The sequence below is a fragment of the Glycine soja genome, chromosome 19 (assembly GCF_004193775.1).
Source record: "Glycine soja cultivar W05 chromosome 19, ASM419377v2, whole genome shotgun sequence".
Lineage (NCBI taxonomy): Eukaryota > Viridiplantae > Streptophyta > Magnoliopsida > Fabales > Fabaceae > Glycine > Glycine soja.
Genome location: NC_041020.1, coordinates 31,185,715 through 31,212,166, shown reverse-complemented (window position 1 = coordinate 31,212,166; position 26,452 = coordinate 31,185,715). Strand labels below are relative to the sequence as shown.

Here is a 26,452-nt window from a genome sequence, read left to right as displayed (position 1 = left end):
TAGCCTAACTACATTGGTCAGGGCAGGTCATGCTCTTTTGAAAAATAAAGTAAGTTAAGGCTTTTATATAAGCCTATTTAATTAAGAATATTATTTTATGTCATTCAAAAAGTTTTTTTAATCTAATAGGCTGACCTATTTAATTAAATATAAATATATTTTTTTTCAAATTATTATAATTACATATTAAAACTAGTTCCTTTTTTCGGCCTGAAGCCTCAAAGATGCTATATAATCTTGGCAAACATACCAAAATGAGGTCACAATGTAGCAGTATTTTTTTGCTTTGGACTTTCTTTAACTTAAAATACAATAACTATAAGCTACAATAAATGGTCAACTACATTAGACCAAAATTGGAGTGCCAAGAGTAAATCTGCTAAAGTTTTGTGGCCATGTATCCTATGATTAAAAAAAAAGTGTTTGTACCTACCATGCTGGAAACTGTTTTAATATGGTCTAAATTTCCTGGCAGCTCTCAGCTGCTGCAGCCGCCTTTTGTCCTCCTCAAATTTGCACTGCAGGGTCATGATTTCTGCAACCAAAGCAGAAGTGGTTTATCTCTGGTTGATCACTGACAGAGAACAATATAAATTTCAAATGAAATCCATTTATATAAATAGTGTCAGAAATTACAATATCCTTTAGAATAAGAAACAAGATAGGGAACAAAATGTTACAATGGCGAAGGAGCTTTGCACCATAACTCATGAGCACGAGAACTTAACAGAAAATCATACCATAAGTGGTTACAACCAACATTACTGACAACAACATTTGCTAGCAAGGCCAGGTAAAAGATATGCACTTTACTAACAAAATTGGCTTAAAACATTAAATTATTCAGCCAAACAAACGTAGCAGACAATAAAATGGTTAAACCTAGACATATACAGCTGAATGAAGGGAAAGTCAAAAACATACATGCATATAAGAATAGAACAAAAAAAGCCTTATGATTTTTATTTTTTTTTGAATTAAAAGAGAAACTCGTCAGAAAGGAAAATATGTACATAGATATCAAATAAGAAATATTCTTGGAGAAAGCCAACAAAGTGCAAATTAAAGATACAACCAGATAAAAAATAAAATAAAATATAACATTAGCTTCTGCATATACCAACATTTGGAATGAATCCTCTCAGGATTTTTTCACATGATCGTGTCATGGGAAGAGAAATAGACACGAAGACCCTCACCATGGGGCCAAACATACCTTTGTGTCTGGCTCTTTCTTTCTTCTCATGAGAGGATCCATTTCCACCCTGTTAGTTATACATTTGATTATTGACTAATTGCTTTAACACTACAATTTTCAGGATAAAAAGATGGCCAAACATCATAAAAAAAGGTGGTCATACCATTTCTCTGGACTTCTTTTATTTGAACATAAAAATCTAGTCCAACTCCTTTATGCTTCTTTTTGGCCATTTTATTTTCCACAGGAGCTTGGGCAACCGACACAACAGCGATTCCACTTTCAGAGTCCCTAGTTTTCTTTCTACCCTTATGGTGTAATACAACAGTCCAACCAACCCCCTTCTGCAGCACAGGCTTCTCTCTCTTTTTCCTGCATCAATCATAAGAATTTTAGATTAAACTATAAATAATGAAAAATACATGTTGGATCATTGAGATGATAAATTTAACCTTGGAGTGTTTCACGATCCCCAAAACAGAATAATATAACTCAACAAAATATAAGCAAGTTTAGGCTTCAGTGAGATTCAAGGAAGGGGAATCAAAATATTGGTTTTTGTATAGAAGGAATTGTATTCCAAAATTCCATTAGGTAAATATTTGGAAATTGGAACAGAATAATGGTATCAAACTTCAAAACTTGTTTTTGGGCTTTAGACTATCCCAAAAGAATGAATTGAATTATTGAAGTTATCATTGATTTCACTCATGATGGTCCCACTAGTGAAGTCGATAGTGAAAGTGCTGGCAGTGCTCGAAGTGATCTTTTTGAAAAAATGGCCAATAGGTTATTTTCTTTAATGGCATTTGAGGATTACTCTCTTCTTTCCTGATGCACATACATGCATGAATATGTGAAATATACAGAGTTACACAGCCTAGCCAAGAAAAGCAACCCAAACTGGAAACATAACCCAACAGAGAAAGAAGATCAAAATAGTAGGCAAGAACAAACAATACAAAAATCAACCTTTGGTATTGTACAAGTCTTACGCTTTAGTGGCTATGAGTAGTATATCTATTCCTCTCAAGCAAGATACCCCATACAATACAAAATGGAATGGCCCTGCATATCTAAAGATACTTTCAAAACCTAGATACCATCCTCCAATACACAAAAGCCAGCTCAACCAAAGACATGACACACCACAAGGGGCAACACTAAAACTAAGACCATTATAACTTGGAATCTCGGATTCCTAAGTTCTCCTTAGGGAATGATGAGAATTTCTATCAGTTATTTTTTTAAAGCCTAGAAACTGATATTGGATTGACATCTCCAATTAAATATGATAACAATGAACATTCAATTATGACCAAAATCCAAACCAAGATATGATCCCCACACACAACTCTATTTCAGACATAGCACCACTTCCATTTAGCAGGAATTCTACAGAATGTGGTCAAATTTCATAGCAATGACTAAATATTGTCAGGAAAATAAAGTTAATATACTAATAGTGTAGACAGGAAAATAAAGGAAGTACACTTGAGTCACAATTCAGGTCACAGGTATAAATGCAAGAGAGTCACAACATTTACCTCTTCTAATTTTTCTTCATAAGCAGTTATGAAGTCATGGTGCAGCGGTAAAGTTGTGCCTTGGTGACCTGTTGGTCATGGGTTCGAATCCGGAAACAGCCTCTTTGCATATGCAAGGGTAAGGCTGCGTACAACATCCCTCCCCCATACCTTCGCATAGCGAAGAGTCTCTGGGCAATGGGGTACGAAGTTTTTAAGCAGTTATGAAGTCATCAATTTGATCCTGCAACACCTTCAACCATAATCCACTTACATGATATTCCATGATCCACTCCGTAATTTAAGTAGCCCCAGTCAGAAATTTACAAGATGTCAATTAAATGACAATAGGATAGTGCATAAAAAAAAGATGTATCTCAATCAAACTTGCTACAGGATGTAAATAGCCCAACATATATAGGAACATTGCAAAATAAGCTCATCAACCCGTCTGTATGCAATAATCGAATAAAATAATTTCAGATGCACAATGTAAAAATAATCCTCTCGATTTCACTAGTCATACTTTTCATTCCTTTTAAGCAGTCCTCATTTCCAGAAGAAATAATATAAGTCTCAATTGTGATCATGGCCCCCTCCTTTTTTGGTGACTTTTGAACCTCCTTCCCAAAACTCTCTTCCTTTATCCTCTTTTTCTTAGTTTTCATTGACCTACATACAAGAAAAGGCTTTTAATATAAGGTTTAATTGCAGCTCCAATATCAGCAGCTCGATGCAGATGCTCCTTAAAGACTTGGATCTCTTTAGCTTCAGAAGGATGGTGTCATTCACTACTCCATCTGATAAAATGGGAGAAAAACGAAAGATCAATATCCTCAGTACAACATATTTTACCAAAACATTATTAAAGAAATATACACTTCTAAGCTTATTGACAACAATATATCTTGTTCATACAGTGCCCCCAAGCCGACAACCATCATTGCACCAGTCTTCTTTTCTAAGGGTCTGTTTAGATAAACTTCTCCAAAAACACGGAGAAGTAAATAAGAAAAAACGAAATAAATTTTTCTGTAAACTAAAATTAGCCTATGCATAAGTGAATTCGTAAAAACTCTCTTAGATTAACTTCTTTAAAAGTTCATTTTTATTTTATGCATAAGCTAATTTTAGTTTATGGAGAAACTTTTTTTTTTTTTTCTTATGTTGTTCTTCTCCTACAAGTATTTTTGGAAAAGTTTATCCAAATAGACCCTAAATCAACACAATTCTTTGGCTTTTGTCTTCTAACTAAACTTTTATATTTATATTCTTCCAATTTGAATTGGTTTCTGGTTTCTCCTTTAACTTCTCTTTAAAACATACATATAATAAAGGGTGTGAGCTATGGAAACATGTTTACCTTGAATATTCAATTTACTATCTGTCTCAGCATCAACTGTTTTTGCCTTCTTCATTTTTCTCCTCTTTTCAACAGAAACTTTTTTTCTGTTTTGCCTTTTCTTTTCATCACACCAAAAATCTCAATCTAGAAACAACACGAGAGGCCAGAACTCAATTAATTCTTAGCCAATGTGCACCTCAAGGACCAAATATCACAAAATTGAAAATAGCAAATCAATTGAAGCAATAGTAAAAGAAACTAACAGTTGCGCAATTGTAGTATTACAGATGCGTTCGTGAATCAAACAATGGAATGGATCATTACTCCGAGGGAAACTGCATAATCTTAAAACCCTAAGAAAAAAAAATCAATTAATTTAAACGACTTAATCTATGTTGATTTGGTAGAATGAAACATGATAGGGGAAAAATTCTTGAGTGGCTAAAAGTCAAACCTCTAATCCTTATAGAAAATTTATAATCGGTGAAATAAATATAAAAATAGGATAAATAGTCAAATTTATCATGAGAGTGAGCCACCCACAAATCTAAGCTTGAAAGATGAAAAATTTAAATTTAATCATCAAAAATGCAAAAAATAGGACAAATTAGTCTTTTCAATAATTTAATGACAAATTAATTCCTAAACATTATAACTTAATATTGATTTTTGAAAAATATAATTTATTGTCAATCTTGAACATTACAATTTAATAATAAAATGATCTCATAAATTTATTGGCAAAATTAATTTATTACACATTCGAAGACTAAATTTATATTTTTCATCTTTTACCATTTGTCATGACATCATACTTTTCAAGATGAATTTGACTATTTACTCAAAGAAACACTTATCATTTATTAGATTTAAGTTGGTTCCTTCTAACAAAAAAAAGACATGATAGGATTAATTTTCTTAATAAAATTTTGATATGATGAAGATATGTTAAATATTTATAAAAAAATTAAATTTTTCTTATTTTTGTTAATGTAAATGAAATAAAACATGTACCAATAAAATTGACATAAGTAGTAGTAGTTTGTATTCCAAGTGGTTGTGAGGGGTCTTGATTGACTCTTATATGTGTATGGAATAAATTGTGTTAAGAAGAAAATACTTACTTTATATGCCCTCAAAGTCCCTTATTGACTATGAAAAAAGAAAATACCTATTTTGTGTGCCCTCATATTCTCCAATAAGATATGTGACTATTTTCGATGGGACAACTTGATACCAATGTCATCATAATAAAAAAACATACAATTAGCAACTGATATATTTTTATTAGAAACACATGATCAACAACACTGAAGAATAGTCAAATTTTTTTAAACAAGAAATAATATAAGTATACTTTTTATGTATTTTTAATATATTTTATATTATTAATTAAAATCTATAAAATATTTGTCTTTACATTAATGAAATACATTAAATAAAAATTCAGTTACATTGTATTTAATATTCTTAAATAAATTTAAATATGTTAAAAGAGTTATAAAAATAATACAATAAAGGAATATATATATATATATATATATATATATATATATATATATATATATATATATATATATATATATATATATATATATATAAAAGAAGAACTTATGTTTTATTTCGTTTACATACATAAACAAAAGATAGCCAGAAAAATTGAGAAATCTGTATTCTATAAATATATACTATAATTTTTTATATCAAATTCATATTAAAAAAATAATTATATCATATCCTTACCAGAAGAAATTAAATTAAATATAATAATTAATGAGATCTATTTTAGTTGATTAAGCCGAATAGTTAATGAAAACCTTCTGAAATATGTCTATAAGTGAATATTTAGGTAATATTTTTTTTTGTAAAAATTAACTAGTTTATAAGTTTCAACTCACTTATTAATTTACAAATCTTTTTTTTATTTTAAAAAAATGTAAAAATAATTTAAAAATGAGTTAAAAATCATTTCAATTCTATTTCTGTCAAACATATTTTATTTTAAAAATTATATTTAAAAATAAAAAAATAACTTGCAACCAAAGAAAATTGTTGCAAAATCTTTTTCTCTATAATACAACTTTTATGATTTGTTTTTGTTCATTAAGTTTTGTCTCTAAATTGTTTTAAAATTCAATTTTTAGTCCTTAAACTTTTGTTTAAATGACTAAGTTTTTCAACTTTTTTTCATTAATTAAGGTTTTTAGTCTCTAAATTTTTGTTTGACTAGTCAAGGTTTCTCAACTTTTTTCATTAAGGTTTTTAGTCTCTAAACTTTTAAAAAATTCTATTTTTAGTCCTTAAAATCTCATTAAATTAATAAAAATAACAGGTCCAAACTTTTGTTGAGGACTAAAAATTGAAATTTCTAATAGTTTAGGAACCTTGACTAGTCTAACAATAGTTTAGGGACTAAAAACATTAATGAAAAAAAATTGAAAAACTTTTACCAATCAAACAATAGTTTAGAGACTAAAAATCAAATTTTGAAAAATTTAGAGACTAAAAACTTAGTTAACCTTTTTTGTTTTGTAAACTTATCGGTTAGGGTTCAAATGTAACTTGAGGTTTTTAAGCTTATTTGTTGAACCAAACACTTATTTTAATAAAATAAGTAACTTTATATTTTTAGTGTGATTGTCTAAACTACTTCTGTGACACCTTCTACCCCGACATATATATAAATAAATAAAATATATAAAAATATCGGTAACCAAATTCATACGGGTAAAAAGTTCACATTCACTTTAGTATTATCAATTAAAACTTATTAAAACATATTCGGCTCAAAATAAGGCTGTCAAAATTTATAAAAAATATTTTGTTAAATCAGTAAGATAAAATAAAATAGACTAACATCATGCAATTAATATAAAAACTTATGCCCCACTGTCACATTCTATCAGAGCATTGTGTCCCGATGTCCTTCAGCATAAGGTTCCTTAAAGCACTTCACCTAGTCATCTGCTCCCCCGAACACAAAGTTCAAGATCATCACAGGATCCAAACACAAACAACACATAGGGAGTGAGTTATCACATTCCTAACTAATAGAGAAGCCAGACAACTAGATATACATATCATATAAACAAAATAAAACTTACTTAAATATAACTCACATAATTCCACTACGTTGTCGTTCAAAATTCACCTTTCAATTATCAATTACACTTTTCAATCATCAATCACATTACACCAGAATCACACACTCCGATCAAGACATAATAACACATCAATTTCATAATAAACAATTAGCAAGCGTTTGCAACAGTTATGCTAAGACTCAAACCTATATGCAATGTGGTACCATGTCAGTGAAAAACCACCCTGGAGCGCTTAGGAGTACATAACAAGACACACCACACAATGGGTTTGTCAGGTCACTCTCACTAAGTAAGATCATAGGGAGACCAGTTAGGGTCACGATGTTTTACGAGAATGCTCCAACCATATGGGATCAGCATAGGCTTAAAGGAGCACTCAAACCTGGTGACCCCCAAGGCCTACACTCCGAAGAGTCCGTCAGGGCCTCTCCCTCCTGATTTAGGTCCAACCCCTAAAATAATTTTGTATGCAGACACTGTTCATGAATTATACAATACCCACGACCTCACACTCATGTTTTAAACACGTTCAACACAATTACGCTACGATTTAACACTGGTTCCTAAATAGGAAACCTACACTTTCTCTTCAACATTGTGCATCAACGTTTTTCTCAAGATAACATTGGTCGGGTTATTGTACAATTCATAGCTTACAACACAAGTAATGTCACATCAAGTGTTAACTACAAACTTATCCACAACCAAAACTCATTCACAATTTCACATCTCATAGTGTCACAATCCACCATCACATGTTTACATGTATCTCACAAATTAACACATGTTTAACTTTACACTTATACTCAATCTCAATAACAATATTATAATCTCAAAGCAACATGTTATTTCACAATTCATCACATATTTCATTTATAAACACTGCTCATGAATTACACAATACCACGACCTCACACTCATGTTTCAAACACGTTTAACATATTGCGCTACAATTTAACACTGATTCATAACTAGGAACCTACACTTTCTCTTTAACACTGTGCATAAATACTGGTAGGGTTATTATATAATTCATAGTTCACAATACCATTATTGTAACATCAAGTGTTAAACACATCCACTTATTCACAACCAAATATCACACCCACAATTTAACATCTCATACCATTCTTTATAATATTTATAAGGTACAACATACACATGTTCATCAAATCTAACCATAATATTCTCAAACTCCAACACTTAAATAATTTTTGGAATCATACTATAACAACTCTACAATATTATTTACATGAAATATTAATATAAATAAATATATAACTAATTCTATATATATAAACTAGCATACATCATATCAGATCACGAATTTCAAAGTAAATTTTCAATGCACAAATTTTAAATAATTATATGAACACTTTGGTCAATTTCAATTATGATATTAATTTTAAACTATATAAAAAAACCTAAAAAGCATGAAAAGAGAAATTATAAAATTAATATCTCACTCTAAATTTCTCCTTACTTTATTTCATCAATTCATGCTAATTAGAAAAATGTTCGATTTATAGGGTTCACACTCGACACAATAGCATATCAATTTCACAACAATTGGTTTGTTAAAAATATATAATTCATAATTATAATTATAAGGATAGAATAAAAAATGACGGAAACACCCAAAAACTCATTTCAATTGATACTCTAAGGATCCCTACACATGTTCTCACTAATCCCCAATTGTGAATAACTCATCCCTTACCTCTAAGCGGACTCACGTGTCTTCCAACAGCGATAGCGGCATCTCTAGCAATTTCCTGAGATTCTTCAATTTTTTTCTCTGATTGCTCTGATAGGGTTTCCAAACATTAGAGAGATTCAGGAGTGATTGAAGCCTCCATTTGTACTGTCTTCCTGCGATGCATATTTCTCCCTCCGTAGACATTGTTCTGAAAATCCCAACGATGGAGGTGTGCCAAATTGGATCACGAACAACATATCAAAATTTCACGACAATACAACGGTTAACGAAACCGGGATCATAGTTTTACCAAGACAGCTATGGGTTTCTGCGGGAAAGGAAAAGGCTACGATGCGAAGAGTATTTCTCTCAGCTCAGACATGATATCGAAATTCCCAACGGTGAGAATGCTCGGAATTGGGTTGCGAACCTGATATTTAAATTTCATGACGATCCAACGATGACTGAGTCTGAGATCGTCATTTTTCTGAGATAGGTTTGGTGGCCTGTAGAAAAAAGAAAAGGTTTTGGGAGGAGAAGAGAGAGAAAAACGAAAATGAGGGAAAGATGAGGCATCGTCAGTCTCAAAACTGGCCTAACATCGTTATTTATAGCTAGGTTTACTCTATTTATTTATTTATTATTTTATAAAAACAAACTCTATTTTATTCTCTATCAAATAGATAACTAAAATACCCTTTTTATTTTCTCTCAAACCATTATTTTAATTAATAATTATATCTCCTTATTTATTTATTTATAAAATCTCATTATTTTTCTAAAATTCTATTTATTTATAAATAACAATTATTTTTAAATTAGCTTACGAAAAATGGGATGTTATAACTTTTACTTAAAAGAATTATTTATTTTAATAAATAAATCATATCTACTTTTTTTAAAAAATAATTATTTTAAAATTATTTTTTTAAGTTCAAATAAACTCACCTTAATAGTTCGAAATTAAGTTTCCAATTATGGAGAACTGGTCTAGAACTTGACAATTTATGTCTTCGCCCCTAGATTGTGAAAACAAGTATTTGATTCTTGTGTTTGTTCGTTTGTTTTTGTTTTTATCACGGAGAACACCATCAATTGGAAATATTCATTCCAAATCGACCGGCAATGAATTTTGATGCTCACTATATGCTTACTGAGAGGAATAAGGAAAACCCAGTTGAGAGGTCCCCATCTAGAGACGCTTACAAGAAGCAACTTGCAGAATGCTTGAACATTAATCGGTCCAGAATCTTTGCCTTCAAGAACAAGTCACTTGCTTTGGTCGACTTAATCCCTCATCAAATCTCTCTTCCCTACCAATGGGACAATAAACTCGCCAATCCTCTTCGATATATTCCTCAGGTCTCATTAATATTTCATCAATTTATTTAATTTTATTCTCCCTTAATAACCAAGAATCTCATTTTCAAAACTAGGTTTCAATTTGAGTTGTTTAAACCTTAAATGATAGGGTTTATGTGGCAAACCATTATTTTAAAATTTTGTGCTAATTTTTGTTGTTGTTTAGCATTAGACTCGTAAGAAGACTTTGGATGCTTCTGATATTTTGAATGACTATTATCTCAATTTACTGGACTGGGGAAGCGACAATGTTCTTGCAATTGCCCTTGAAAACTCAGTGTACTTGTGGAATGCAGCCAATTGTTCTACTTCAGAACTTTTTACATTTGATGATGAAAATGGTTGTCACATCTATTGTTGGGCTCTTGATGGATGGCGTTTTGTTGTTGGTTTGTGTAACAGCCGTAACTTTTAATAAATAAATAATACAGTAATAAGTTAATAAATAAATAAATAAATAAGTAAAAAAAAAATAATTAGGTCATAAATTTCCACTATATAAACCAAATGTTAACCTAGAGCAGCTTTTACAAAACACTTTTGTCCCTTTTTCTTCTTTTGACGCACAAGAACTCTAACAGAGTAACCGGAGGAGGAGCTCTGGAGAGCACCAAAAACGCCACAATTGTTAACGGAGAATGATTGAGGGACTACGTCGAGGTAAGGGATGAGTTACTCACGCTTGGGGATTAGAATAAACATGTATAGGGATCCCTAGAGGATCAATTTTGGGTTATTTTGGGTTGTTTCTTTTTAGTTTAAACTCTGTTTTTCCTAAATTTTTGTTTGTCATTGTGATTTAAATTCATTTGTGCAAAGATTAATTTATTTACATATGCTGCAAGTTTTAGTTTCATGTGAATTGTTTGCCCATTGCAAAGTTTGATTTAAAATTGAATTATATAATAATAGCAATCATATGTATATAACTGGAAGTGGGGCTCCAATTTGAGTTGTGTGGAGTGGATTAATTTTAATAATAAACCTAGGGTTCCTTGATGTTATCTTTTATGTTTTTCATGAAAAAAAAAACAACAAAATATTCTATTGAGGTTAATGGTTTTCTTGGAGTGAATTTGTAAAAAAATGCTGATACTTAGATGCTTCCCTTGAAGGTGTAATATATGTGTTTAATTTGTTAATGATCCTGCATATTTAATTGGTAAATGGATGGTAGCTGAAAAAAAAATATTCTTTTCAAGGTGCAATAATATATGTTTAATATGATTGATCATTGAAAATATTATAATTGTGAGTGCAGCACCGGCAATACTGATACGCGTAGTTCTTGCTTTTATTTATATTTATATTCATACTAGATTCTGGAAGTTGTATATGCTTGTGAGTTACAAAGAAAAAAAATAATATATCAAACCAATTTAGTTGACTCATTGTATACGTGCTTGTGGTCCATATCCTTGCTTTTCAGTTTTATATAAATAAAATAAGATTATAGAAATTATTTGTTTTTCAAAAACAAATTAAATATTGTTGTGAAATTTTTTTTCCTGTTATATACGTTAATAATTGAAAATAGTTATTGTTACATATGTTTCAAAATTAATAATTAAATAGTAGTTACGTTTTAAACATTGTTACTTATATTTCACGTTTAAATAATTGCAAATGTTATATATTAATAATCAAATATTTGTACAACATGTTTTAAATACTTTTGCTTTCTCAATTATATATATATATATATATATATATATATATATATATATATATATATATATATATATATATATAATAAATTAAATAGTGTTGTAAATTTATTGTGTGATAATAATTATTTTATTTTATCGAATTAATATATTTTGAGCATTAAGAAATATTGGAAGTATAACAAAAAAAAAAGATTTGGTATTTTATTTATTTTTGTCTTAGTATATCCCAAGTATGCATTTTCACTATGATGTATAAAGATAATAATAACAATACTAATAACAGTAAGAATAAATAAAATAAGGTTGTTATAGAAATTATTGTTTTAGAGTGATTATTTTTGTTACTTTATAAATTAATTGTTGTAAAAGTTTTTATTTTATTTTATTTTGTTGAATTAATATATTTCAATTTAATTTGTATTTTGTTATGTCAAGTAAATGTTACTATTGAATAATATGTGTAGGGTGCATGAGATGCGATAAATTATTTTATTATGAAAATGTGATAGAGATGATCTGTAAGTGATAATCATTTGATACGTAATGGATTGTGAATTACATGACTCTTGAGATGTTGTATGTTTTGAGTTGTGAACCATGAATTATGTAATCACACAACTGTAAGACTTTTTAAGGGCGACGAGTTAATGCGCGATGAGTTGTGATGGGATCCACTGTGGGAACCCGACGAGTTAATCACTTGAGGCGCATTGAATCAGGAGGGAGAGACGCTGACGGACTCTTCAGAGTGGATGCCTTGGGGGTCATCCGGTATAAGTGCTCCTTATAACATCCCAATTTTCGTAAATTAGATAAAAAATGATTGTTATTTATAAATAAATAGAATTTAAAAAAAAAATGATGAGATTTTATAAATAAATAAATAAGGAGATATAATTATTAATTAAAATAATGATTTGAGAGAAAATAAAAAGGGTATTTTATTTGTTTGTTTGATAGAAAATAAAATAAAATTTGTTTTTATAAAATAATAAATAATAAATAAATAAATAGAGTAAATAATAGGTCGTAAATGCCCCTAACTATAAATAGCAACATGCTAGGTCAGTTTTCAGACTAACTCCTCAGCCTTAGCCTTCTCTGCCTCACAATTTCGTTTTTCTCTCTTCTCCCAACACCCTCTCTTTTTCCTGTAGGCCACCTAACCTGTCTCAGAAAAATGACGATCTCGGACTCATTCACCGTTGGATCATTGTGAAATTTGAGAATCACGTTCGCAACCCAATTCCGAGAATTCTCACCGTTGGGAATTTCGATAATATGTCTGAGCAAAGAGAAATACCTCTCGCATTGTAGCATTTTCCTTTCCCGCAGAAACCCAGACCTATTTCGGTAAAACTATGATCTCGGTTTAGTTAACCGTTGGATTTTCATGAAATTTGGATATGTTGTTCAAAATTTAATTTCGCACGCTTTCACCGTTGAGATTTATGAGATAATATTTTTGGAGGGAGAAAAATAAATCGCATGAAGACAGTACAAGTGGAGGCTTCAATCCCTTCTCTGTCTCTTTGACGTTTGGAAACTCTATCGGAGCAGCAGTTAGAGGAAAAAAATTGGAAGAATCTCAGGGAACCTCTAGAGATGCTGCTATCGCTGGCTGAAGACACGTGAGCCCGCTTAAAGGTAAGGGATGAGTTATTCACAATTGGGGATTAATAAGAACATGTGTAGGGATCCTTAGAGATATCAATTGGAATGAGTTTTGGAGTGTTTTTGTAATTTTCATTTTATCTTTATAATTATTACAGTGAATTATATTTGTTTGATGAATTAGTTGATGTCCCAATGAGAAATGGTTGTGAGATTGATGTGTTCTTGTGTTGAGTGTGAACCCCTTAGAAAAGTTAAACTCTTTTTATTCACGTAAATTATATTTTAAATAATATTATTCAATGACTTATTTTATACAAATTATTATCTTGTTCTAATTTTTCTACGACGATGATCAACATGTTATGTGTATATAATTATTGTAATACTATAATAATAAATTAAAGAAAATGGTAAGGTTAATGCCTAGTGATAATTTCTTTTGATGTAATATTAAATTGTTATAGAAATCCTTTGATTAAAAACAATGTAGTTTAATTTACTATATACATTTACATATATATGTTATGTAGCATGCAAATATTATTATTGTGTGATGCGTATATGAGTTATAAGGTGAAATAAGTTATTATAATGGTATTATAATATTATTGTGAAGATTGAGTAGTACAAAGTTGAATGTGTCAATTTGCGAGATGCATGTAAAAATGAGATGGTTGATGTGATATTATGAGATGTTAAATTATGGGCATGATATTTGATTGTGGATAAATGTGTGTGTTTGACACTTGATGTAACAATAATTATATTGTGAGCTATGAATTATACAATAATCCGACCAGTGTTATCTTGAGAAAAACATTTATGCGCAATGTTTAAGAGAAAGTGTAGGTTTCCTATTCAGGAACCAGTGTTAAATTGTAGCGCAATGTGTTAAACGTGTTTGAAACACGAGTGTGAGGTCGTGAGTATTGTATAATTCATGAGCAGTGCTTATAAATGAAATATGTGATCAATTGTGGAATAATATGTTGCCTTGAGATTATAATATTGTTATTGAGATTGAGTAAAAGTGTAAAGTAGAACAAGTGTTGAATTGTGAGATACGTGAAAACATGTGATGGTGGATTGTGACATTATGAGATGTGAAATTGTGAATGAGTTTTGGTTGTGAATAAGTGTGTGATTCACTCTTGATGTGACATTATTTGTGTTGTAAGTTGTGAATTGTACAATAACCTGACCAGTGTTATCTTGAGAAAAGTGTAAATGCACAGTGTTAAAGAGAAAATGTAGGTTTCCTATTTAGGAACCGGTGTTAAATTGTAGCGCAATATGTTGTACGTGTTTAAAACACGAGTGTGAGGTCGTGGGTATTGTATAATTCACAAGCAGTGTCTATGTGCTAAAATGATTTTAGGGGTTGGACCTGAATCAGGAGGGAGAGGCCCTGACGGACTCTTCGGAGTGTAGGCCTTGGGGGTCATCGGGTTTGAGTGCTCCTTTAAGCCTATGCTGATCCCATATGGTTGGAGCATTCTCGCAAAACATCGTGACCCTGACTGGTCTCCCTATGATCTTACTTAGTGAGAGTGACCTGACAAACTCATTGTGTGGTGTGTCTTGTTATGTACTCCTAAGCGCCCCAGGGTGGTTTTTCACTAACATGGTACCACATTGCATATAGGCTTGAGTCTTAGCATAACTGTCTCATGTGTTTGCTAATTGTTCATTATGAAATTGATGTGTTATTATGTCTTAATCGGAGTGTGTGATTCTTGTGTATTGTGATTGATGATTGAAAGGTGTAATTGATGATTGAAAAGTGAATTTTGAAAGACAAAGTGATGAAATAATGTGAGATATGCTAAGTAAATTGTATTTGGCTACTATATGTTGTTTTGTTTCTCTCTAGTAGTTAGGAATGTGATAAATCACTCCTGGTTTGTTGTTTGTGTTTGGATTCTGTGATGATCGTGAACCTTGTGTTCGGGGGAACAGATGGCTAGGTGAAGTGCTTAAAGGAACCTTGTGCTGAAGGACGTCGGGACACAATGTTCTGATAGGATGTGACAGTGAGGCATAAGTTTTATATTAATTGCATAATGTTAGTCTATTTTATTTTATCTCACTGATTTAACAAAATATTTTTGTAAATTTTGACGGCCTTGTTTCGAGTTGAATATATTTTTAATAAGTTTTAATTGATAATAATGAAGTGAATGTGAACCTTTTACCCGTGTGAATTTGGTTACCGATATTTTTTATATATTTTATTTATTTATAAGTCGGGGTAGAGGGTGTCACACTCCTATAAGCCTGTGCCGATCCCACATGGTTGGAGCATTCTCGCAAAACAGCGTGACCCTGACTGGTCTCCCCATGATTTCACTTAGTGAGAGTGACCTGACTTACCCATTGTGAGGCATGTCCTGTCATGTACTCCTAGGCGCCCGACGAGGTTTTTTACTGAAAAATGGTACCACATTGCATGTAGGTTTGAGTCTAGAGTATTTGTTGCATAACGCATGTGTTTGACTTTCATTGGGTTAATAATTGTGGTTTGATGTTATTTTCTGGAGTGGATGAACTTAAATGGATGTGCATAATATGTGTGATTTTGTGAAATGGTGTTAATTATATAAATTCAGTTGTAAGTATTATATGTTTTACATGCTCTAATATTTTATTATATATGAATGTGATAACTCATTCCTGGTGTGTGTTTGTGTTTGGACTGATTGCCATTTGTTCAGGTGAGCCATCATATGATGAATTCCATGTTAGAGCCGGAGAGACTTAATATGTGATAGAGACATGCTTTGATAAGTGTGACATTGGGGCATAGGAATTACTTCGCATGCTATATTTTTCGTAAACAATATAGTTGAGTTATGTTTTCTATTTTAGTTTTTTTTATTCATTCAGTATGGACGACCTTGTTTTGAGCCGGAATAACTTTGTTGTTTTTATTCGAACAATTTCTACTATGTTTTCATTAAGTGAATGTGAACCCTTTATCTTTTGAAATCAATTTAAAGTCAATATGTTTAAAATAAAAAAAAATAAATTCTGCATGATTTTATTTCCTTGTATTTGTTATTTGTGAGGGTAGAGGGTGTCACATTTAGTGGTATCAGAGCCAGGTTGAACCTTTCGGCCATGTGTGTTATGAGCTTTCTGTGTTTCCTTGTGTACTCTGATGCGTTGTGTTTGTTTTGTTTGATTAGAAGTGTACTCTATTGTGTTGATATATTTTTTTTTTCTTTTCAAAGTTTTGTTACTTGCGTGACATAGGGAGTAATGACGGGGAGAAATGAACGAGAACGACTCCTTACCGAGGCCTTGAACAACTTGGCGCAAGTTATGGCTAATCAGGGATGCGGTGGAGGAGCAACTATGTACCATGGTTTAGATCGCTTTCAGAGGAACAACCCACCTACCTTCAAAGGGGGTTATGATCCTGAGGGTGTTGAGGCTTGGCTGAGGGAGATTGAGAAGATCTTCCGGGTGATGGAATGTCAGGACCATCAGACAGTGTTGTTTGCTACTCACATGCTAGCAGATGAGGCAGAGTATTGGTGGGAGAACACTCGCCCACATTTGGAGGGAGCAGGTGGTGCTGTTGTTCCATGGGGGACCTTTAGACAGACTTTTCTGGAGAAGTATTTTCCAGAAGATGTGAAGAATAGAAAGGAGATGGAGTTCCTTGAGCTTAAACAAGGAAGTATGACGGTGGCAGAGTATGCAGTGAAGTTTGAGAACCTTGTAAGGTATTTTCCTCATTATCAGGGGGAAGCTAGGGAGAGGTCCAAATGCGTGAAATTTGTCAATGGCCTACGACCAGAAGTAAAGATGATGGTAAATTATCACGGTATTCACAACTTTGCACAGTTGACCAACATGTGTAGAATCTTTGATGAAGATCAGCGGTAGAAGGATGCTTTTTACAGGAATGCCAATGCTAGTCATGGGAAAGAGAAGAAGCCTGTGACTCATAGTCGTGCTAAGCCATATTTTGCCCCTCCCGGGAAATATGGAAACCATTCTAGGGGACAAAGGACCAGTGGAGGACATCACCTAGCTGGTGGGAGTTCTCAGTCAGTTAACAGAGTGTCTCAGCCTGCTGGTGGAGGAGGTGATGGTGCTCCTGTTACACTTGCTACGCCAATCCGGTGTGCTAAGTGTGGTAGGATGGGTCATTTTACTTGTGAGTGCCCAGATAGTGATGTGACTTGTTTCAACTGCCGGGGTAAGGGCCACCTCAGTACCAGTTGCCCACATCCGAGGAGGGAGAAGATGAGTGGAAGTCTGAATAACCAGAACGGACGACCAAAGACCACAGGGAGAGTGTTTGCTCTTAGTGGTGCTGATGCCGCACAGTCTGATGATCTCATTCAAGGTATGTGTTTCATAAGTCAAGTTTCGTTGGTTGTATTGTATGATTCAGGTGCGACCCATTCATTTATTTCTCGTGTCTGTGTTGAAAAACTTGCCTTGCTTGTGTCTTCCTTGAAATTTGACTTGATTGTGAATACACCTGCTAGTGAGTCAGTTTTAACTTCTGATGTGTGTTTGCAATGTTCTGTCTTAATTTCTGATAGACAATTTCTTATTGACTTAGTTGTTTTACCTTTGAGTCAGATTGATGTTATTCTTGGTATGGACTGGTTATCTTCCAATCATGTCTTATTAAATTGTTTTGAGAAATCTATTGTCTTTCCTGAGTCTGGTGTGAGTGAAGGTGATATGTTTTTGTCTGCTAACCAAGTTGAGGCATCTTTAAGGAAGGATGCACATGTATACATGATCTTAGCTAGTATGAGTGTTGAGACCAAAACCCCTGTGAGTGATATACCATTGGTGAGAGAGTTTCCAGAGGTGTTTGAGGAGGTGTCAAGATTACCACCTGAGAGAGAGGTCGAGTTCTCGATAGACCTAGTGCCCGGTACTGGACCCATATTCATAGCACCTTATAGGATATCTCTTGTAGAGTTGAGTGAGCTTAAGAAACAGTTAGAGGAACTCTTAGAGAAACAGTTTGTGAGGCCTAGTGTGTCACCCTGGGGAGCACCGGTGTTGTTAGTTAAGAAGAAGGATGGGACTATGAGGCTATGTGTAGATTATCGTCAGTTGAATAAGGTAACGATTAAGAATAGGTACCCTTTGCCTAGGATAGATGACTTGATGGACCAATTAGTAGGGGCTTGTGTGTTCAGTAAGATAGATCTTAGGTCAGGTTACCACCAGATTAGAGTAAAGCCTGAAGATGTTCCGAAGACTACCTTTAGGACCTGTTATGGTCATTATGAGTACTTGGTTATGCCTTTTGGTGTGACCAACGCCCCTGGTGTGTTCATGGATTATATGAATAGGATCTTTCACCCCTACCTAGATAGTTTTGTAGTGGTCTTCATAGATGATATCTTAGTGTATTCTAAGACTAGAGAGGAACATGAGGAGCATTTGAGAGTTGTGTTGCAAACCCTTAAAGACAATAGAATGTATGCTAAGTTGTCCAAGTGTGATTTTTGGCTAGAGGAGGTGAGCTTCTTAGAGCACGTTATATCTAAGGGAGGGATAGCAGTAGATCCTTCCAAGGTAGAGGCAGTGATGAGTTGGGAGAGTCCTAAGTCAGTGTTTGAGATTAGGAGCTTTCTTGGCTTAGCAGGATACTACCGTAGATTCATAGAGGGTTTTTCTAAGCTTGCCTTACCTTTGACTAAACCTACTCATAAGGGTCAAGTTTTTGTGTGGGATACCCAATGTGAGAGTAGTTTCCGTACCCTTAAGGAAAGGTTAACCACTGCACCACTTTTAGTGTTACCTGACCCGAGTGAACCTTTTGTGGTGTACTGTGATGCGTCCAAGATGGGTTTGGGTGGAGTGTTTATGCAATGGGGGCAGGTAATGGCCTATGCTTCTCGACAACTTAAGATACATGAAAGGAATTATCCCACACACGATCTTGAGTTAGCAGCCATAGTTTTTGCTCTTAAGCTTTGGAGGCATTACCTTTATGGATCTAAATTTGAGGTGTTTAGTGATGATAAGAGCCTTAGATATTTGTTTGATCAAAAAGAGCTTAACATGAGGCAGAGGAGATGGTTAGAGTTCCTTAAGGATTACGATTTTGAGCTTAGCTATCACCCAGGTAAAGCCAATGTAGTAGTTGATGCCTTAAGTAGAAAATCCCTTCAAATGTCTGCTTTGATGGTTAGAGAGTTGGATCTCTTAGAGCAGTTTAGAGACATGAGTTTGGCATGTGAGATTACCTCTAGTAGCATTAACTTGGGTATGTTGAGAGTCACCAGCGAACTCTTGAGCGAGATCCGTGAGGGTCAGAAGTCTGACCCATTCTTGTCAGCTCAGTTAGAGTCCATAGTTGCAGGGAGAAAGAGTAGTTTTAGAGTGGGAACTGATGGAGTCTTGAGGTTTCAGGATAAGGTGTGTGTTCCCAGTGTACCCAAGCTTAGGAGAACGATCTTGGAAGAGGGCCATAGAAGTAGTCTGAGTATCCACCCGGGAGCGACTAAGATGTACCAAGACCTTAGGCAGATGTTTTGGTGGTCGAGTATGAAGAAAAAAGTTTATGAGTTTGTCCTTGCATGCTTAGTGTGTTAGAAAGCTAAGATAGAACACCAGAAGCCTTCAGGGAAGTTGCAACCTTTAGAGATACCTGAGTGGAAGTGGGATAGCATCTCCATGGATTTCGTGGTGGGGTTACCTAGAACCCCCAAAGGTTTAGATTCTATTTGGGTTATTATAGACAGGTTGACCAAATCTGCTCACTTCATCCCAATAAACATCAGATATTCTTTAGAAAGGTTGACTAGCTTGTACGTCAGTGAGATAGTTAGACTACACGGTGTTCCTTCTAGCATAGTCTCTGATAGAGATCCCAGATTTACCTATAGATTTTAGGAGAGTCTTCATAAAGCCTTGGGGACCAAGCTTAGGTTGAGTTCTGCTTACCACCCACAGACTGACGGTCAAACTAAGCGCACCATCCAATCCTTAGAGGACCTTTTGAGAGCCTGTGTGTTAGAGCAGAAGGGTAGTTGGGATAGTTTCTTACCCTTGATAGAGTTTACATACAACAATAGTTTTCACTCCAGTATAGGTATGACGCCTTACGAGGCATTGTATGGTAGAAGATGTAGGACACCTCTATGTTGGGTAGATTCCAGTGAGAGCATTGCCTTAGGACCTGAGGTAGTTCAGTAGACCACTGAAAAGGTCAAGTTGATCCAAGAAAGAATGAGAGCAGTCCAAAGTAGGTAGAAGAGCTACTATGATAAGAGAACAAAGGATCTTGAATTTGTTGTAGGTGATCATGTATTTCTGAGAGTCACTTTGTGGACTGGGGTTGGCAGGGCGTTGAAGTCCCGTAAGCTCACACCTAGATTCATTGGTCCCTTTGAAATCCTAAAGCGTGTCGGTCCAGTTGCGTATCAGGTGGCTTTGCCACCATCTCTCTCAAATCTCCACAGTGTCTTCCATATCTCTAAGCTCAGAAAATATGTCCACGATCCGTCGCACGTGATCGAGTTGGACACTGTCCAAGTGAAAGAGAACTTGACATATGAAACACAACCATTGAGGATCGACGATCGTATGGTTAAGCAGCTAAGGGGGGGGGGGGGGGAAGAGATTCCCTTGGTCAAAGTAGTATGGGGAAGTGCTTCAGGCGAGGATGCCACCTAGGAACTAGAGGGTCAGATGCGTGATGCATATCCTACCTTATTCGATACTGGTAAGTTTTGGGGGTGAAACTTTTTTTAAGGGGCGTGGAATTGTAACAGCCATAACTTTTAATAAATAAATAAAAATTAATAAATTAATAAATAAATAAAAGTAAATAGGTCATAATTTTCCACTATATAAGTCAAATGTTAACCTAGAGCAGCTTTTAGAAAACACATTATGTTCCTTTCTTCTTCTTCTTCTGGCGCACAAGAACCCTAATAGAACAACGGGAGGAGGAGCTCTAGAGAGCATCAGAGACGCCACAATTGCTAATGGTGAACGTTTGAGCTACTAAATCGAGGTAAGTGATGAGTTTCACGCTTGGGGATTAGAATGAACATGTGTAGGGATCCCTAGAGGATCAATTTTTGGGTTATTTTGGGGTGTTTATTAAGTTTAATTATGTTTTCATGTTTAATCGTAGATTGAGTGTGTTTGATGAACCAATTGGTGTTCTGATGCGAATTTGTTGTAAAATTGACGTGTTCCTGTGTTAGGTGTGTACCTTAGGAATTAGAATTCTTTATAATTAGCATAAAAATTGTGTGGTAGTGATTTTGTTTATACTAGATATGTTGGCCTTTCAATCTTGTTTATTTTTATTTTTTTTTAATTTTTTTACACCGCAGTGCATACACGTATAGATATTGACACTCTTATTTCATAAACTTCATATTTTATTTTGCGTAGCTGATTTCTCATCATAAAATTAACATGTGTAGCAATTATTGGATAATTGAATTGACTAAAATCATTTGAATAAATTAACTAAAGTTGTATTCACATTATAATTAGACATTTTCTTGATGACGAATTAGTTAAAATATGTTTAGAATATGGGTATACATGTTTTTCATATAAAACAATATATATATATATATATATATATATATATATATATATATATATATATATATATATATATAAAATTGTGCACTAATATGTTATATATATTTGTTTATAAGTCTTGAAGTTATGTTATTTTTATTATACATTGTTATCTAATTTTTAAGTATATTTTGTAATTAGTTAAATTGTAGACATGAGATATGATTGTGAATGAGAGTGTGATTGATATTTGTTGTGATATTACTTGTCTTGTGAGTTATGAGTTATACAGTAACTCGACCAGTGTTTATCTCAAGAAAATTTTTATGCGTAGTGTTAAAGGAAAATTGTAGGATTCCTAGTCAGGATCCTGAAGGGTTGAACTATAGCGCAACTTGTTAAACATGTTTGAAATATAAGTGTGAGGTCGTGAATATTGTATAATTTATGAACAGTGTCTGCGTGCAAAAAAAATTATTTTAGGGATTGGACCTGAATCAGGAAGGAGAGACCCTGACGGACTCTTCGGAGTATAGGTCTTGAGGGTCACTCGGTTTGAGTGCTCCTTTAAGCCTGTGCTGATCTCACATGATTGGAACATTCTCGCAAAACAGCGTGACCCTGACTGGTGAGAATGACCTGACATATCCATTGTGTGATGTGTCTTGTTATGTACTCCTAAGTGTCCCAATGTGGTTTTTCACTGATATGATACCACATTGCATATAGACTTGAGTCTTAGTATAATTGTTGCATAACGCTTGTGTCTGACTTCCATTGAGTTAACAATTGTGGTTTGATATTATTTTTTGGAGTGTGTGAACTTGAATGAATGTGAATAATGTGTGTGATTTTATGAAGTGATGTTATTTATACAAATTCAGCTTTAAGTATTATATATTTTACATACTCTAATGTTTTAGTATATATGAATGTGATAATTTATTCTCGGTGTGTATTTGTGTTTAAACTGATTGTCATTTTGTTTGGGATATGAGATAAAAATACAGTATAAATAAACACTAATCGGAATTTTGATACGAACCTAGCAAAGTTAACTATAGAGACAAATTTTTGGCATCCCAAGGCAGGTATAGTGGAAGGTAATGGGCATTGGTCAGGAACATTCACCAAATTTTAATTGATGGCAGAGCATGACAACATGAGAAGCCATAGATTTACCAAGTCTTCTCCAATAACCTCATATTCAATTTGCAAAAGATATCCCATAGCAACTAAAATCTCGTTAGTAGGCAAAGTACTAGATATCTCCGTCCCGTTGGTTGTATCAGTTGGAGAAGTGAAGTACACTAGCGAAACTAGTCATCAGTGTATTAAATATTTTCTTCAAGAAATTAAGACAAGCTCCTCCAAATGTGTCTTCGGTTCTCACATAAACTTTGTCTTGCATACTTGAGTAAAGCATGAAAATCCAACAACAGGGGATTAGCATCTACTTCAACTTGAATATAGGCATTAATCTTCAGCAAAAGGGGTTCCATAATCAGTACAAAAAAATTGAAAAGTGAGTTTTGAAGGTCTGCAAAAATATTATTTGAGCTACAGTGTTTTCCTGGCACTGGTTGCCTTGAACCATCTATTTCTCCACTGTCTGGTGCCCTTCATCCAGTTTGAATTTTCTTGTTGAATTAACATACAAGTGAAATAACAAGCCTAAGCTACCCATTGCCATATCATTCTTCTTAGCTATAATTTTGTTTAGTACATCAAATAAATGTCTAGCATAACTCTTAATAGTTGCCTTTGAGTCATTTTACTTATCATCACATGAAGCATCATCATTTTCTGAAACATGCAAGCTTAAAAACTCTAGAATATGCATGTGATTAAACAATCCATGAGAAAGAACTTCTTCCACCGCCTCCATTAATCTCGACGCGCCCAAATGGGATTACTTTCATTAACCTGAAGATGCAACTCGCTTGATAAATGCAACAGCAGCTCAAGAAGTTTATCCACAAAGTTATGAAATCATTTCTTAGCTAGTTGGACCCTCAACTTAGAGAATGGCTGAAGCACCGACCACAGAAAGCGTAGTGCATAAGCACCCACGTCGCTGCCATCATTTTGAGTGGCGAATAACTGTTGAGATTTCGCTAATGCTGCATCCATGAAAGTAGCACAGACAATATTTAAAAAAAAAAATGCAAACTTCGATGTGAACCATGTAGCTGCAAAACTTCTACTTTTATCATAATAATACATCCCACACAAAATACATAATAATACATCAAAGTTTAATAAGAATGGTGAAGTTGAAAAAAATGTCCTAAATATATCACTATTCAATGCACTTTTTGAGTAAACCAAACATAGAATATCCACAAGTTAAAAGTGAAAGCTAATAACTATATAGCTAATCTGACGCACTAAAACAGTTTATTGGTTCATTATGAATATTTATTGAACTTTGGTACAAATGTTCATCCACAACAAAAGCATCTAGATTGGTTCATCAGAATGAAAATAGCTTTGGATGCTGCAAAAGGTCTACAGTATTTGCATGACAAGGCGAATCCTCCAGTCATCTACCACGACTTAAAATCGTCCAACATCTTGGTGGACAAAGAGTTCAATGCAAAACTCTCTGATTTAGGACTAGCAAAGTTGGGACCAACAGGAGACAAGTCTCATGTCTCTTCAAGAGTAATGGGTACTTATGGATATTGTGCACCTGAGTATCAAAGAACTGGTCAGCTAACTGCAAAATCAGATGTGTACAGCTTTGGTGTTGTTTTGCTTGAATTGATCACTGGAAGGAGAGCCATTGATAACACAAGACCAACAAGGGAGCAAAATCTAGTTACTTGGGTGAGTTTCTCTATTCATGTTCTGTGTTATAAATGGAGCAATTTGAAGTGTTTGATAATTTTGTTGAAGGGTACTATATTGATTATGACTCACTAGCAAAAGTTTAAAATTTCACTCTAATGAAAAAGTTCAAGGATGACCACATAATTTAATCAAAATTCCATAGTTTGTTCAGGGATTTAAATGGAAGAATTGTGCAACCTTTTATACTTTCACAAGCTGTTGATTTAATTCTTTTATAAGGATAATAAGATACCAAATTGTTTCATTGAAAACAATTCTTGCTTGACATGAAAACTGTCTTATAGAGAAATGTAGTTTGAATATATTCTTCGATATTGGCAGAAATTTATTATAAATAATTTTTTTTTTTGTGAATCTCATTTTTTATTTAAAGAGTTTCACTAATAATGTTATAATTTCTAATAAATTTTAATGAATGATCAATAGTGTGTTATTAGCCCTCTTCTTTTGTAGATGCAGATTCATTTTTAGAGCATGCTATAGAAGTGACTTAGGACATAAACTCTAGAGCCATATGAATTCTTTTTCTCTTCAATTTGATGATGCAAATTACAATTGCACTAATTCTTTTGCTACCAATTAAACAGGAATATCCAGTATTCAAGGATCCTCACAGATAATCAGAGTTAGCAGACCCCCTTTTGAAAGAAAACTTCCCAATGAGATCTGCATCAAGCAGTGGCAGTAGCAGCCATGTGCCTCAATGAGGAGCCATCAGTGAGGCCCTTGATCAGTGATGTTGTCACTGCTCTTACATTCCTTGAAACAGCTCCAGGGAGACAACATATCACAGGAATTGCACCTGCTTACCATGGTAGACATACCATAACCACCAAACTGCTTACCAATTAGGCATTTACCAATACATTGCTTCCCAAAACTTCAATTGTTCTCTAACTGGAATTTCAACTTTTTATGCATTGACAAAATAAATTTCATTTTTAAGTAGTCTTTGTTGAAGGGTGGTGATGCTGGTTTGAACCAAGGCAGTATTTTTGTTTTGTTTTTTTTTTTTTTTTTTTTTGCATAGCAAAAACAAGGCAATATATTCTTATCGACATTTAAAGATTATATTTTCTCAGTTTCAGACTTTGACTTTTTCTAGTCCTTTTTTCCCCTTTTATTTGTGGCCATAAGAATTTAAAGTATTTTTCTTCTTTGTAATCAGAAAATTGATTTGGTCACTTAGTTACTAAGGCAGTAAATGACATATCTAGAGTTCAATAAGCAAGTTTCCTAATACCACCATAAGGAAATGACAGAATATGTTGGCATGGAAAAAACGAAAACACTGAACACTCTATTTAATACTTTTATGACTGCTCTACTCATATCAACAGTTCTAAATACTGTTACAGCAGGACTATATAAAAGTTAGCAAGAAACAGAGTGGCAATGTAACATTCCATTTTTTTTCGTAAATAAATTTAAAAAGTTGTTTAGTAAAAATAAATAAATAAATAAATATAGAACAAATAATAGAATGAATACCCTAGGTATAAATAGCTATGCTCTTCTTCGCCTCATTTTCATTTTTCTC

At 33.4% G+C, this 26,452-nt stretch overlaps 1 protein-coding gene and 2 long non-coding RNA genes across 4 annotated transcripts; 1 reads left to right on the top strand and 2 right to left on the bottom strand.

Annotated features, from left to right (window-relative positions):
* Positions 1 to 203: 203 nt before the first annotated feature.
* Positions 204 to 2,799, bottom strand: LOC114399734. 2 transcript variants are annotated; one of them, XR_003663807.1, is made up of 3 exons: positions 2,746 to 2,799; positions 1,362 to 1,570; positions 204 to 535 (listed from the first exon to the last, which is right to left on the bottom strand). It is a non-coding gene; the product is annotated as an uncharacterized LOC114399734 (long non-coding RNA). The 2 variants fall into 2 exon arrangements; XR_003663808.1 differs by lacking the exon at positions 2,746 to 2,799 and adding an exon at positions 1,651 to 1,805.
* A 16-nt stretch (positions 2,800 to 2,815) lies between these two features.
* Positions 2,816 to 4,510, bottom strand: LOC114399733. Its single transcript, XR_003663806.1, has 3 exons — positions 4,333 to 4,510; positions 4,088 to 4,213; positions 2,816 to 3,524 (listed from the first exon to the last, which is right to left on the bottom strand). It is a non-coding gene; the product is annotated as an uncharacterized LOC114399733 (long non-coding RNA).
* Positions 4,511 to 9,997: 5,487 nt separating this feature from the next.
* On the top strand, positions 9,998 to 10,649 carry LOC114398730 (cell division cycle 20.2, cofactor of APC complex-like). Its single transcript, XM_028360893.1, has 2 exons — positions 9,998 to 10,234; positions 10,407 to 10,649. The coding sequence occupies exons 1-2, from the start codon at positions 9,998 to 10,000 to the stop codon at positions 10,647 to 10,649; spliced, it is 480 nt and encodes a 159-aa protein (XP_028216694.1).
* The last annotated feature ends 15,803 nt before the right edge of the window (positions 10,650 to 26,452 follow it).